Genomic DNA, 16,450 nt, shown 5'->3' on the forward strand with positions numbered 1-16,450 from the left:
TCCGCTGATAACATTGCTATCCTGAGTGAAAGCGAAGAAGGTTAATATGATCTGCTGAGTGGAGTCTTATCAGAACGGAATATGGGTTGCGAGTAAATCGAAGGAAGACGAAAGTAATGAGAATTAGCAAAAATGAGAACAGCGTGAAACTTAACATCAGAATTGATGGTCACGAAGTAGATGACGTTAAGGAATTCTACAACCTAGGCAGCAAGTTAAACAATGACAGAAGGAGCAACGAGGACATCAAATGCAGACTAGCACTGGAAAAAAGACATTCTTCGCCAAGAGAAGTCTACTAGGACTAAATATCACCCTTAATTTGAGGAAGAAATTTCTGAGAATGTACGTTAGAAGCACAACATTGCATGGTAGTGAAACATAGGCTGTGGTAAAACCGGAACAGAAGAGAATCTAAGCAGTTGGGATGTGGTGCTACAGACGAATGCTGAAATTAGGTGGACTGGTAAGGTAAGGAATGAGGATGTTCTGCGCAGAATCGGAGACGAAAGGAATATGTGAAAAACGCTGACAAAGAGAAGGGATAGGAAGATAGGACATTTGTTAAGACATCAGAGAATGACTTCGATAGTGCTAGAGGGAATTGTAGAGGGAAAAACTGTAGAGGAAGAGAGAGACTGGAATAAACCCAGCAAACAGTTGAGGACGTAGGTTGTAAGTGTTATTCTGAGATGAAGAGTTCGGCACAGGAGAGGAATTCGTGGTGGGCCGCAGCAAACCAGTCAGAAGACTGATGACTCAAAAAAAAAAGGGCAATCCTGGTAGAGGAAGCAAAGAACTTGGCAGATAAGTGTAACGGAATAGATAGCGTCTTTAAAAAAGGTTAAAAGATGAAAATCAACAAAACAATAACAACGTAGCAGAATGTAGTTTAATTACGACAGCTGATGCTTATGGAATTAGATTAGAAAATGCTACACGAGAAGATGAGTTTTGATATTCTAGTAGAAAATTAACTGATGTGTGAAGCTAAGTGGTTATGAAGTTCAGACTAGCAATAGGAAGAAAAGTATTTCAGAGAAAAAAGATTTCTTATTTTTCTGGAGTATAAGCTTGCAGAAAAGTAAAACGTGGGCGATAAGGAATTCAGAAAATAAGAAAATATAAGATTTTGTTATGTAGTGCTACAGAAAAATGCTCAAGATTAGGTGGGTAGATCGAATGACTAATAAGGAGGTACTGAATTAATTTCTATAAAAAAGAAATGCGTGCACAATCTGTCAAAAAAAGTGACTGTTTGACAGGACACATACTGGGACGGTGAGGAATAGCTAATTTGGTTATGTAGAGAAATGTGGGGATAAAAATAATAGAGTATGACCAAGGCTCTAATACAGTAAGCACATTCAAATGAATATAGGGTTCAGCAGTGATTCAGAAATGAAGAGACTTGTACAGAATAGGTTAGGATGGAGAGCGGCTTCATATCAGTCTTCGACCTGAAGGCCACAACAACAACAAAGTTACTTCAATTAATTTATTAATCATTTAATGAAGTGGAAGAAAGTTCATTGAATGATAATAAAACTTGTGAAATGGTTTGTTATCTTGAAAGTAGAGACAGAGACGGTACTATTCTACCAGTCCATTTCGTTTTGACTTAGAATAAGCTGAACATTAAAACTGTATATACAATGTGCAAGTCCCAGAAGTAGACAATGCTATAAGATCCAACAACATACGGACGCTTGAAAAACTAACCTGTTTACTTTGTGCCCATTATTTTATCCCTCTTAGGAGACGGATGTGCTCTGTTTATCGACAGCGTAGGCTGCGTGCGTATCGTGTTCGTGGGACTCTAGCAGACAGTTAATCGATGAGTGCCTTCTTTTTTCCTTTGAGCATTTCCAGTACCACTGGTGCTTTTTCCAACATGACTGGTTTACGAGTTTGACAAGTTTTCGAGTCTGCTTAAGGTAACCAAGCACGGCTCACGAATTACACTTACTGCTCTACTTCAGCCAGTACCTTCCAGTTTTCGCAGAAGTTATCCTCCTCACCTTGTGAGACTAGCGCTCCTGTAAGAAAGGATATTGCGGAGACATGGCTTGGCAACAGCCTGGGTTAAGCGCTCACGTAGTTTTAAACGCAGAATTTAATATCTGAAATATGTGTTCTATTTCCTATTTCAACACCGTACTGACCCACAAGATACTGTATGGCACGTTTCTGTTATTGTACTTTTACACAGGACACGCATTTAATAGTTGCTTCTTTTTTCAGGTCTTTCGCAAATATCTGACTACTGAATTTGCTACAGGCTTCACACATAGCTGCTACGGAATCACGAGCTTCGATTACGATTTCAATATCGAATTTTTGGCAGCGTCCTTTATTACGATGGTGGTATTTTACTTATTTTTACTAGATAGTCTGAATAATACCATGTAATGAAGCTGGGTGTTTGGCATCTTTTATTTCTTTCTTTGAAAGATATTTATCAAGAGTGCGATTGATCATGCGTGTAGTCCTCCATTTACGAGAGACTTGAATTTACGTTTCAGTAAAAAGAAACTACACAATGGAGCTCTTCAGAAGTGGACGTTAATGTATCCTCACTCTAGATGGGACGTCAAACGACATTGCTACGATTATCCTCGTATGTAACGATTAAAGTCACATTGTGAGATACAATCGATGATACAAAATGACGGAATATAAAATCAGAATCAGGTAACTAGGAATGACAAAGTTTATTGATGGCCAAAGAAAAAAATCAAAACGCATATTCTCGACAGAGTTTATTGTGCTTTGTCTGCTGAATACAAAATAACGTCAAAAACATAATGAATTTTCACTCTGCAGTGAATTGGGCGCTGATCTGAAATCTCCTGGAAGACTGAAGCTCCTTGAATCTGCCAGGAAGTTTGAACCGGCGCACACTCTGCTGCAGACAAAAAATTCATTGTGGTACGATCACCGAGGCTGTTGCTGAGCCATGTCTCAGCAGTATCCTTTCTTACAGGAGCGCTATTCTCACAAGATAAGGAGGATAACTTCTGTGAGGATTGGAAGATAGTGGCGGAAGTAGAGCATTAAATGTAAGTCGTGAGTCGTGCTTGGTTACCTCAATCAGTAGAGCACTTGCTTGGAAAAGCCATGGGCCACAAGTTCGATTCTTGGTCCAACACACAGTTTTAATCTCCCAGGAAGTTTCAACACCAGAAACGCAATTTTCTTCTTTAACAGAGCTGATTTATTTCACACTAAGAAAAGGTAATTTCATGAAGACTGTTTCATCACTTTATATTCTTATTCAAGCACAGTATGGAATCTTCTCTGTCCAGGTATTGTAAATCCTAAGTGATTATCTGCTTTCAGATGTCTTGTCTCTTCTGTGAAAGGATAATGGAAAAATATCCAAGTTATCTTGCGACATTTGAAAAGTGCCACTAGAACAAAGCAAATAATGAAGTAAAGATTAAAATCATGAAATCATCCACTATAACAAATTGGGGTTCAGTTCTGATGCTGTAGTGTGTGCAGAATACCATGGCGACTGTAGGTGTGCAGATGACAAGGCACGTGTGGGGAGAGCGGTTGTGGGGGTGGTTGGCAGGCACTGTAGGGGAAATGCCGAGCGCTGGAGGGGAAGTGCCATCCTACACTCTAGCCTACACTCACGTTTTTCTGTAAATACACTCCTGGAAATTGAAATAAGAACACCGTGAATTCATTGTCCCAGGAAGGGGAAACTATATTGACACATTCCTGGGGTCAGATACATCACATGATCACACTGACAGAACCACAGGCACATAGACACAGGCAACAGAGCATGCACAATGTCGGCACTAGTACAGTGTATATCCACCTTTCGCAGCAATGCAGGCTGCTATTCTCCCATGGAGACGATCGTAGAGATGCTGGATGTAGTCCTGTGGAACGGCTTGCCATGCCATTTCCATCTGGCGCCTCAGTTGGACCAGCGTTCGTGCTGGACGTGCAGACCGCGTGAGACGACGCTTCATCCAGTCCCAAACATGCTCAATGGGGGACAGATCCGGAGATCTTGCTGGCCAGGGTAGTTGACTTACACCTTCTAGAGCACGTTGGGTGGCACGGGATACATGCGGACGTGCATTGTCCTGTTGGAACAGTAAGTTCCCTTGCCGGTCTAGGAATGGTAGAACGATGGGTTCGATGACGGTTTGGATGTACCGTGCACTATTTAGTGTCCCCTCGACGATCACCAGTGGTGTACGGCCAGTGTAGGAGATCGCTCCCCACACCATGATGCCGGGTGTTGGCCCTGTGTGCCTCGGTCGTATGCAGTCCTGATTGTGGCGCTCACCTGCACGGCGCCAAACACGCATACGACCATCATTGGCACCAAGGCAGAAGCGACTCTCATCGCTGAAGACGACACGTCTCCATTCGTCCCTCCATTCACGCCTGTCGCGACACCACTGGAGGCGGGCTGCACGATGTTGGGGCGTGAGCGGAAGACGGCCTAACGGTGTGCGGGACCGTAGCCCAGCTTCATGGAGACGGTTGCGAATGGTCCTCGCCGATACCCCACTGACAACAGTGTCCCTAATTTGCTGGGAAGTGGCGGTGCGGTCCCCTACGGCACTGCGTAGGATCCTACGGTCTTGGCGTGCATCCGTGCGTCGCTGCGGTCCGGTCCCAGGTCGACGGGCACGTGCACCTTCCGCCGACCACTGGCGACAACATCGATGTACTGTGGAGACCTCACGCCCCACGTGTTGAGCAATTCGGCGGTACGTCCACCCGGCCTCCCGCATGCCCACTATACGCCCTCGCTCAAAGTCCGTCATCTGCACATACGGTTCACGTCCACGCTGTCGCCGCATGCTACCAGTGTTAAAGACTGCGATGGAGCTCCGTATGCCACGTCAAACTGGCTGACACTGACGGCGGCGGTGCACAAACGCTGCGCAGCTAGCGCCATTCGACGGCCAACACCGCGGTTCCTGGTGTGTCCGCTGTGCCGTGCGTGTGATCATTGCTTGTATAGCCCTCTCGCAGTGTCCGGAGCAAGTGTGGTGGGTCTGACACACCGGTGTCAATGTGTTCTTTTTTCCATTTCCAGGAGTGTATTAAGTGGGGGACCCTCCACCCCTACATTTCTCTTGCTGTCATGTAAAACTTTCCTTCTTTAGCCAAAACGCAGCGAAGTTTCACAGCCTCACCTCACTAACAACAGTGCAGATGCAGTTGCAAAAGAAGTCTCAAAAAGTGGTTTAGCAAGTTTATTACGTGAGTAACCAAGGAAAGGTAATGTCAGTGGCTTATGGAAAGGCACATTCTCGATTCAAAATAAACGTCGTATGTGTCCAATTATGTTGTTCTGTTACAACCCCCTTCCCTCTTCCCTTCCCTCCCTCTCTCCCCTCCACCCAAAACGAGTAAATGTCAACTTTTTTCCCGACAAATTTTGACACTCTGATTCTGTTCAGTCTCGTCCTGTTCTGTTCATGGCCTGTACGGATGCAAAAATTCACGTAGAATATTTTGCTGTTCTGTTCCATCACATTCCGTGCTATTCTGTTCCATAAGGTGTGAATCGAAGTTTATACACACTTACTTTGTGATTTTCTGGTGGCGCCTGACGCAGGCACGGAGCTCCGCATACATCATCTGCTGCCTCTTAAGACACACATCGCCAGCCAGGTCCACAGCACCGTCGCCAGAGAGCCGCAGTCCAGAGATGCGCTGCCCCAGCAGCTGCAGCAGGGCCCCGACGCGCAGCACGGCCGCCACGAAGAAGCAGTCCAGGCCGACGACGATGGGGACCTGCGTGAGGAGTACAGCACACTGCAGAGTGTAGAGAGCGGCGTACGTGCCGGGCCACAGCGACCAGTCCACTCCCTCGATCTGCACCACGGGCAGCAGCTTCTGGTCGCCGCCGGCCAGCAGCGGCGCCGGCAGCCACAGCAGGATGAGGGTGTAGATGTAGGCAGTCAGCGGCACAGTCATCCGGCGGGCCCAGCGCCGTGCGGACTCCAGTTCCAGACGGTCCCAGTCATCGGACACCATCAGATCCAGGTCCTGCACCAGACGGTAAAAGGCCTGCCTGTTGCCGAAGAAGAGCCCCGCCTTGACTGTCCCAGCGACGATCTCGAGCGTGTGCATCAGCGTGTGCGACGGCCACGTAGGCGGCGGCGGCCAGCTGCAGCAGCGCCGCATGCAGCAGGTGCAGCGGCGGCCGCGCGTGGGGCCACAGCCCGGCCAGCCGCAGGTGCAGCACCTGGCCCGCCAGAGGGCGGCCACAGCCGCGGTGCCCGCCCTCCTCAGGCAGTGGCTTCTGAAACCGACAGTGCGCAACAGGGCTCCAACGTCTGTTCCGTGTAATAACGTGGCGCTACAATACTTAAATTTTAGAAAACTGCTTTTACAGGGTGTTTCAAAAATGACCGGTATATTTGAAACGGCAATAAAAACTAAACGAGCAGCGATAGAAATACACCGTTTGTTGCAATATGCTTGGGACAACAGTACATTTTCAGGCGGACAAACTTTCGAAATTACAGTAGTTACAATTTTCAACAACAGATGGCGCTGCAAGTGATGTGAAAGATATAGAAGACAACGCAGTCTGTGGGTGCGCCATTCTGTACGTCGCCTTTCTGCTGTAAGCGTGTGCTGTTCACAACGTGCAAGTGTGCTGAAGACAACATGGTTTATTCCTTAGAACAGAGGACTTTTCTGGTGTTGGAATTCCACCGCCTAGAACACAGTGTTGTTGCAACAAGACGAAGTTTTCAACGGAGGTTTAATGTAACCAAAGGACCGAAAAGCGATACAATAAAGGATCTGTTTGAAAAATTTCAACGGACTGGGAACGTGACGGATGAACGTGCTGGAAAGGTAGGGCGACCGCGTACGGCAACCACAGAGGGCAACGCGCAGCTAGTGCAGCAGGTGATCCGACAGCGGCCTCGGGTTTCCGTTCGCCATGTTGCAGCTGCGGTCCAAATGACGCCAACGTCCACGTATCGTCTCATGCGCCAGAGTTTACACCTCTATCCATACAAAATTCAAACTTGTTAACCCCTCAGCACTGCTACCATTGCTGCACGAGAGACATTCGCTAACGATATAGTGCACAGGATTGATGACGGCGATATGCATGTGGGCAGCATTTGGTTTACTGACGAAGCTTATTTTTACCTGGACAGCTTCGTCAATAAACAGAACTGGCGCATATGGGGAACCAAAAAGCCCCATGTTGCAGTCCCATCGTCCCTGCATCTTCAAAAAGTACTGGTCTGGGCCGCCATTTCCTCCAAAGGAATCATTGTCCCATTTTTCAGATCCGAAACGATTACTGCATCACGCTATCTGGACATTCTTCGTGAATTTGTGGCGGTACAAACCGCCTTAGACGACACTGCGAACACCTCGTGGTTTATGCAAGATGGTGCCCGGCCACATCGCACGGCCGACGTCTTTAATTTCCTGAATGAATATTTCGATGATCGTGTGATTGCTTTGTGCTATCCGAAACATACAGGAGGCGGCGTGGATTGGCCTCCCTATTTGTCAGACATGAACCCCTGTGACTTCTTTCTGTGGGGACACTTGAAAGACCAGGTGTACCGCCAGAATCCAGAAACAATTGAACAGCTGAAGCAGTACATCTCATCTGCATGTGAAGCCATTCCGCCAGACACGTTGTCAAAGGTTTCGGGTAATTTCATTCAGAGACTACGCCATATTATTGCTACGCATGGTGGATATGTGGAAAATATCGTACTACAGAGTTTCCCAGACCGCAGCGCCACCTTTTGTTGAAAATTGTAACTACTGTAATTTCGAAAGTTTGTCTGCCTGAAAATGTACTGTTGTCCCAAGCATATTGCAACAAACAGTGTATTTCTATCGCTGCTCGTTTAGTTTTTATTGCCGTTTCAAATATACCGGTCATTTTTGAAACACCCTGTACATTTCAGTCAATTTGCACCGAAAGGGACACAGTCTTGGAGAAAATGAGTTATTTCCAGAATAATACTTCCAGAGACTAACCTTATATGCTAAGACGAAGAGTCTTTGGTCCCATGATTATAAAGCATAGAAAAAACATTACGTTTCTAAACTCCACAACGAAAGATTCTTAGTCCACGACTGACGTCCTTCCTCGGTTGCAATCCCCACTAGCCAGAACTTTCAGGTCTCTACTTGATGTCTGCACAGCGGCCACAGACTGCACAAAGCAGCTGTTGCAGCATTGCACCACCCGATCTGCCGGCCGGAGTGACCGAGCGGTTCTAGGCGCTTCAGTCTGGAACCGCGCGACCGCTACGGTCGCAGGTTCGAATCCTGCCTCGGGCGTGGATGTGTGTGATGTCCTTAGGTTAGTTAATTTTAAGTAGTTCTAAGTTCTAGGCGACTGATGACCTCAGATGTTGAGTCCCATAGTGCTCAGAGCCATTTGAACCATTTGAAACACCCGCTCTGGCACCAGTCGTCAGTACGTCCATCCCTTTGGCAACCAGTTGTCTTAATGAAAGCCTGGTCGCCATTTCAGCCTTACAAGTGGGTGACTATAGGGACTATAGGGTGCATATAAATAGCGCCCCCGAAGTCGGCAAAAGAGATCATATCAGAGTTCACTGTATAACAGACGACTGCCTTGTGGTCTAGAGAAGCATCATTACTCAAGTATCGCCCACTGGCGCAGCCATAAACGTCAGACAGCATCAATCAACAGAACCACTTATTACATAGCCATGCATTGGGAGTTGATGCGCCGAAGGTTCCAAGTAAAGTGTGTACAGATTTGCTACTACTGCAGGTCGCAAACCCCTCACTGTGACTACGTAAAGGAAAAAGAGAAAAGCCTGTTACGTATTCACAGAAATACACAAAATTCTTGCTTACCTTATTTTTCAGAAATGGGACCTCCCTGCACCAGTGGCACTTAGACTGGCCCCAGCAGCCAGAGACCATGGTCATGTGTGTGTGAGCTGGTTTGCATTGTGTATGCAAATGCTGTCTAATTCCTTTTTGGCTGAAAGCGTTTGACAGTCTTTTTGTTGTGGCCTAGTGCTACTCAATATATCCGCTATATAGTGAGTAGCAATCAAATCTTTCGTAGTATTGTCATTATTCTATCCTGGAGTTTCCATTGAGGTACCTTTAAACATTTTTAAATGTAAGTAAATACTTTCATAAAAAATTTCTTCTTCTATTTCACGCACTTAGTTATCCAATTTCCAAAAAAACTGAACACGATCTTTTTTATTCTATCTGAGAAGCCAAACACAAATTTTCTTAGATATAACTTTAAAAAAATGTTTTCATAATGAAATGTATCCAGTTTCCAAAAACACTCAGCTACGTTTTTTCTCCCTAACCGAGAAGTCAGATACTAATTTTCATAGATGTAGCCGTAAAAATGCTTCTGTAGTGCTTTAATAATGATTTTCAATTTGTTAATTTGCAAAATTAACTTACAGGCACTAATTCGCCACATTAGTGACTGAATTTCTGACTGAGAAATCCAATATCAGTTTTCATAAATGTAACATTAAAATTCCCTTAATAGCGAAATGTTTCACAAAAAGCTTTCTTCTCCTGCTTCAGCTGGTTATGGATGGAACTGCAAACAGTCCCTTACTACACGATGTCTACATTATGAGCAACAGCTTTTCCAAATTCCAAGTTTCTATCCATAGCGGTTTTGGTTGGGCGATGATGAATCAGTGAATTAGTCCAGTCCTATTTCACCCCCTCAGGGGCTAAATTTCCAAAAACACTTAAACACCTAATTTTTTTATATCCAACCAAGGAGCCAAATTCAGATTTTCATAAATTTAGCTATAAAAATTTGCCGCCATAATGAAATATTTTCATAAAACGTTTCATCCATTGTTTCACCCTGTGACAGGCTGAATTTACAAAGACACTGAAACATATATACTTTTTTTTTATTTGTCACTCAGAAGCCAGATATCAATTTTCATACAAGTAGCCTTAAACAAAGGTTAGTAGTTCTTTAACAATGACTTTTTCCCAAAAAGCTTTCACCCACTATTCCACTTCCATAGGCTTTAAATTATCAAAAATACTAAAACACGTATTCCTTTATATCTGACCGAGAAACGAAATGCCAATTTTCGTCGTTTTAGCTTCAGAATTGCCTTAATAGTGGCATATTTACAAAAGAAACGCTTTTATCTCCTTTTTCACCCACTTAGGGGCAAAATTTCGAAAAATCCGTTCTTAAACTATATCTACGGTATAACATCAACATTCTGTCCAAATTTCAAGTTTCTGTCCTTAGCCGTTTGGGCTGAATCAATTTTTTAACATATCAGTTTCATTGTTCTTAGTTACGGGATTTTATGTGGCCTTAAGTCGGAAGACTGGTTAGATGCAACTTTCCACAAGTCTGTCCTATTCAAACCTGTCCATCTCTGCGTAACGACCGTAACCTACCTCTACTTGGACATGCTTCCTGTAGTCAAGCCTTGGTCACCCTCTGTAATTTTTACCAAGCACATTGCCGTTCATTAGCGAGCTGACGATTCCTTGATGCCTCAGGGCGTGTTCATTGGCCGATATCTTGTTTCAATCAAGTTATTTCACGAATTTCTTTCCTCATCACCACGTCTCACAACCTCCTCATCAACTACGTGATCAACCTCTCTAACCTCCATCATTCATCTGCAGTACCAGACTTCAAAACCTATTCTCTTCCTGTCTCAACAGTCTACCGTCGAAGTTTTACTTCCGTACAACGCTACACCCCAGACAAATATAATCGACTAGCTGCAATGGCCGGCGTTGCCGGGACATTTTATATCTACCAGCCAAAGTGATACAGCGAATACAAGCCGCGTGGGAAACTGGAATCGCTTTAAATCGAAGCGCATACTTAAATCACTAAGTATCTACGGAATACGAGGAATGAATATGTCAACACCTGCGCCATACCCCACGATAATGGTGACCTCTATTACGTTGGGAAATACGTTCTTCGTGGCCAGCCTTGTTCTGCTGTATATGTAACAACGGCAGCTAATCGATAAATAAGAGTTTGCAGTCATATTTCTGTCAAATTACTGAGCTTTAGCAAGTCCCACGACCTAGTGCATCCGATGGTTGGCCTACTATCTCCTACAGCTACATCTACGAGATTACTCTGCTATTCAGAATAAAGTGCCTGGCAGAGGGTTCAGTGAACCACCTGCAAGCTGTCTCTCTACCGTTCCACTCTCGAACGGCGCGCGGGAAAAACGAGCACTTAAATTTTTCTGTGCGAGCCCCGATTTCTCTTATTTTATCGTGATGATCGTTTCTCCCTGTGTAGGTGAGTGCCAACAGAATGTTTTCGCAATCGGGGGGGGGGGGGGGGGGACTGCTGATTGAAATTTCATGAGAAGGTCCCCTCGCAACGAAAAACGCCTTTATTTTAATGACTACCACTCCAATTCACGTGTCATGTCTGGCACTACCTCCCCTACTTCGCGATAATACAAAACGAGCTGCCCTTCTTTGTACTTTTTCGATGTCATCCGTCAGTCCCATCTGATGCGGATCCCACACCGCACAGTAATACTCCAGAACAGGGCGGACAAACGTGGTGTAAGCAGTCTCTTTAGTAGACCTGTTGCACCTTCTAAGTGTTCTACCAATGAATCGGTCTTTGGTTTGTTCTACCCACAACATTATCTATGTGATCGTTCCAATTTAGGGTATTTGTAATTGTAATCCCTTTTAGTTGAATTTACAGCCTTCAGATTTGCGTGACTTATCGCATAATAGAAATTTAGCGGATTTCTTTTAGTACTCATGTGATTAACTTCACACTTTTCTTCATTCAGGGTCAATTGCCAGTTTTTGCGCCATACAGATATCTTATCTAAATCATTGTGCAATTCGTTTTGGTCATTTGGTGACTTTACAAGACGGTAAATGACAGCATCTGCAAATAGAGGGCCTATACCACTTCCTTTGGGAACGCCGGATATTACTTCTGTTTTACTGGATGACTTTCCGTCTGTTACTACGAACTGTGACCTTTCTGCAGGAAATCACGAATCTAGTCGCACAACTGAGGCGATATTCCTTAGTCATGGAGTTTGGTTAGAAGACGCTTATGAGGAACGGTGTCCAAAGCCTTCTGGATATCTAAAAATATGAAATCAATTTGGCATCTCCTATCGATAGTACTCATTATTTCATGATTATAAAGAGCTAGCTGTGTTTCGCAAGAACGATAATTTCTGAATCCGTCCTGACTACGTGTCAATAAATAGTTTTCTTTGAGGTTCTTCAGAATGTTCGAATACAGTATATGTTCCAAGGTCCTACTGCAAATTGACGTTAGTGATATGGGCCTGTAATTCAATGGATTACTCCTACTTCCCTTTTTGCGTGCCGGCCGGAGTGGCCGAGCGGTTAAAGGCGCTACAGTCTGGAACCGCACGACCACTACGGTCGCAGGTTCGAATCCTGCCTCGGGCATGGATGTGTGTGTGATGTCCTTAGGTTAGTTAGGTTTAAGTAGTTCTAAGTTCTCGGGGACTTATGACCACAGCAGTTGAGTCCCATAGTCCTCAGAGCCATTTGAACCATTTGAACCTTTTTGGGTATTGGTGTGACTTGAGCAATTTTCCAGTCTTTAGGTACGGATCGTTCTGTGAGCGAGCGGTTGTATATAATTGCTAAACATGGAACTATTGTATCAACATACCTTGGGTGGAACCTGACTAGTATACAACCCGGACAGGAAGCCTTGCTTTTATTAAGTGATTTAAGCTGTTTTGCGACACAGAGGATATCTATTTCTATGTTTCTCATCTTGGCAGTTGTTCTTCATTGGAATTCAGGAATATTTACTTCGTCTTCTTTCGTGAAGGAGTTTCGGAAAATCGTGTTTAATAACTCTGCTTTAGTGACACCGTCATCAGTGACTTCACCGTTGTTATCGCGCAGTGAAGGTATTGATTGCGTCTTGCCACTGGTGTGCTTTATGTATGACCAGAATCTCTTTGGGTTTTCTGCCAGTTTTCGAGACAGAGTTTCGTTGTGGAAATTATTGAAAGCAACTCGCATTGAAGTAGTCACTATATTTCGAACTTCTGCAAAACTTTGCCAGTCTTGGGGATTTTGCGTTCTTTTAAGTTTGGCATGCTTTTCTCGCTGCTTCAGCAACAGCGATCTGACCCGTTTTCTGTATCATGGGGGATCAGTACCATCACTTATTAATTTATGTGGTATAAATCTCTCAACTGCTGTCGATACTATCTCTTTGAAATCATTCCACAGCTTTTCTGCCCTTACATGATCAGATGCAGACTGTCTCTTAAAAAGGCGTTCAGAGCATATTTATCAGCTTTGTTAAATAGATATACTTTGCATTTCTTTTTGATAGTCGTAGGATTTACGGTATTCAGCCTAGCAGCTACTGCCTTGTGGTCGCTAATCCCTGTATTCGTCACGATACTCACTATTTGTCCAGGATTACTTGCTGCAAAGAGGTCAAGTACCATTTCGCCGCCATTTACGTTTCGAGTCGGCTCATGAACTAATTGTTCAAAATAGTTTTCTGAGAAAGCATTCAGTGCAATTTCGGATGACGTTTTATGCATGCCACCGGTTTTAAACGTATAATTTTTCCAGCATATCGAGGGTAGATTAAGGTCACCACAGACTACAATTGTTGGACTGGGGCACCTATTTGAAATGAGACTCAAGGTGGTCTTTTTTTTTTTTTTTTAACTGTCAAGACGGATATTGCCGCTGTAATTCATTCTCGTGACAGGAATTACAATCAGTCAACCACGATGTATTTCATTTGTTAGGCATCAATTTTTCACTAATTTTCTTTGTTGTTCCATCTGATGGTAGAAATTTAAAGTAAATCGTTCAATAACTTTTAGAGATTTTTGGTAACAACCTTTCCCCTATGTTTAAAGTCACAATACGACATCTTACGTAGACACTGATCGCCCTCTTGTTTTGAAGGTAAAGTATGCAAAATTTGATAAAGATCAGCTTCATCAGATTTGTATGAACTACGAACAACAAACGGAGTCTCTTCTTTATATCTGTAGATCTAACAAAATCTCTTTTTCAGAAACACTTTCTTGCCATCGCCATTGTGCTTTTCATGTCCTCTTTTACTTTGATCAGCGTCATTTATTTTTCTGCCCAGAGAGCTAAAAACATCTACTAGTTCCTAATTTCTCTAACCCTCTTAGGCATCGTGTAGCGGTACTTTCTGACAGCGTTATTTAAAAGAAATATGCCGTACTTGTAACTATGTTTAACACTAGATATTGTTGTACTGTTGCTTGTTAGCCAAGGTCTTCGGCTTTGAAATCGAATTCGCAGTGTCGGCAACATCGCACGCTAAAGCCGAAATGAGACTACTACTAAATGCTGTGCATTTCTGCGATGAATAATGAAGATTGCTTACGATACTCTGGCGTGACTGAGCGAAATTTTTAGCGCACAACTTGTTCTGTTGTCGCAGTTGCGATGGTAGCGAAAGCGATGCTGTTTTGCTCAACTTCCCGTTAGTATCGCTAAGAAGTAAACTTTTCCTAAACTGAATTGCCAGATATCAAAGAGAATCGTTTCCTTTGAATATTTTTTGACCAAAGACAACAGCTAGCGCTGTTCTACTACCAGAGAATTATTAGGTTTTTGCTGAGCTGGAAGTTTATTAATAATTGTGCATTAATGGGAGCGTTAGTGCCGATGCCAGAAGTGTTGCTTATTACCGTTCTTAGAATAGGAATTACTTAGATAAGTAGCAAAATACCCGATGAGACTTTATTTTCGTTTTAAACCTTGCCGCACCTAGACAAAGAACGTGATAGCTTGGTAAGTTTCAACGACTGAGAAAAATGATCAGAATCAGTGCAAAAGCTTGGTGCCTAAAGTAATCGACAGTAACAAATACGGATTCAGTGTTGAAACATAAAAATCAGTGTTTTAAGTAGCTTACAGTTGTAATAAAGGTGTTCTCTTACAGCTAATAAATTTCAAGGATGAATATTTAAAATAATTTTGCATTGCCATTTTTTCTTAAAACTTTGTTCACACACATACATAGGGGGTTGTAAGTAGGCTGTTTATGTTTTCTTATTGGCAACGTTACGTAGCGCTCTGTATGAAAATCACTGGCTGTGCTGTGTGCAGTAAGTGGCTAGTTTGCATTGTTGTCTGCCATTGTAGTGTTGGGCAGCGGCAGCTGGATGTGAACAGCGCGTAGCGTTGCGCAGTTGGAGGTGAGCCGCCAGCAGTGGTGGATGTGGGGAGAGAGATGGCGGAGTTTTGTAATTTGTCATGAACTGCTATATACACCCCTGGAAATTGAAATAAGAACACCGTGAATTCATTGTCCCAAGAAGGGGAAACTTTATTGACACATTCCTGGGGTCAGATACATCACATGATCACACTGACAGAACCACAGGCACATAGACACAGGCATCAGAGCATGCACAATGTCGGCACTAGTACAGTGTATATCCACCTTTCGCAGCAATGCAGGCTGCTATTCTCCCATGGAGACGATCGTAGAGATGCTGGATGTAGTCCTGTGGAACGGCTTGCCATGCCATTTCCTCCTGGCGCCTCAGTTGGACCAGCGTTCGTGCTGGACGTGCAGACCGCGTGAGACGACGCTTCATCCAGTCCCAAACATGCTCAATGGGGGACAGATCCGGAGATCTTGCTGGCCAGGGTAGTTGACTTACACCTTCTAGAGCACGTTGGGTGGCACGGGATACATGCGGACGTGCATTCTCCTGTTGGAACAGCAAGTTCCCTTGCCGGTCTAGGAATGGTAGAACGATGGGTTCGATGACGGTTTGGATGTACCGTGCACTATTCAGTGTCCCCTCGTCGATCACCAGTGGTGTACGGCCAGTGTAGGAGATCGCTCCCCACACCATGATGCCGGGTGTTGGCCCTGTGTGCCTCGGTCGTATGCAGTCCTGATTGTGGCGCTCACCTGCACGGCGCCAAACACGCATACGACCATCAATGGCACCAAGGCAGAAGCGACTCTCATCGCTGAAGACGACACGTCTCCATTCGTCCCTCCATTCACGCCTGTCGCGACACCACTGGAGGCGGGCTGCACGATGTTGGGGCGTGAGCGGAAGACGGCCTAACGGTGTGCGGGACCGTAGCCCAGCTTCATGGAGACGGTTGCGAATGGTCCTCGCCGATACCCCAGGAGCAACAGTGTCCCTAATTTGCTGGGAAGTGGCGGTGCGGTCCCCTACGGTACTGCGTAGGATCCTACGGTCTTGGCGTGCATCCGTGCGTCGCTGCGGTCCGGTCCCAGGTCGACGGGCACGTGCACCTTCCGCCGACCACTGGCGACAACATCGATGTACTGTGGAGACCTCACGCCCCACGTGTTGAGCAATTCGGCGGTACGTCCACCCGGCCTCCCGCATGCCCACTATACGCCCTCGCTCAAAGTCCGTCAACT

General features: G+C 44.8%; 1 protein-coding gene across 1 annotated transcript in view; it reads right to left on the minus strand.

Annotated features, from left to right (window-relative positions):
- Nucleotides 1-6,120, minus strand: part of LOC126150337 (odorant receptor Or2-like) — a 58,425-nt gene extending 52,305 nt beyond the window's left edge. Inside the window, exon 1 of the mRNA XM_049915870.1 lies at nt 5,573-6,120. Coding sequence (XP_049771827.1) covers nt 5,573-6,120 — 548 coding nt within the window. The remainder of the gene's footprint in view (nt 1-5,572) is intronic.
- Between the last annotated feature and the right edge of the window lie 10,330 nt (nt 6,121-16,450).

This window comes from Schistocerca cancellata, chromosome 2 (assembly GCF_023864275.1).
Source record: "Schistocerca cancellata isolate TAMUIC-IGC-003103 chromosome 2, iqSchCanc2.1, whole genome shotgun sequence".
Lineage (NCBI taxonomy): Eukaryota > Metazoa > Arthropoda > Insecta > Orthoptera > Acrididae > Schistocerca > Schistocerca cancellata.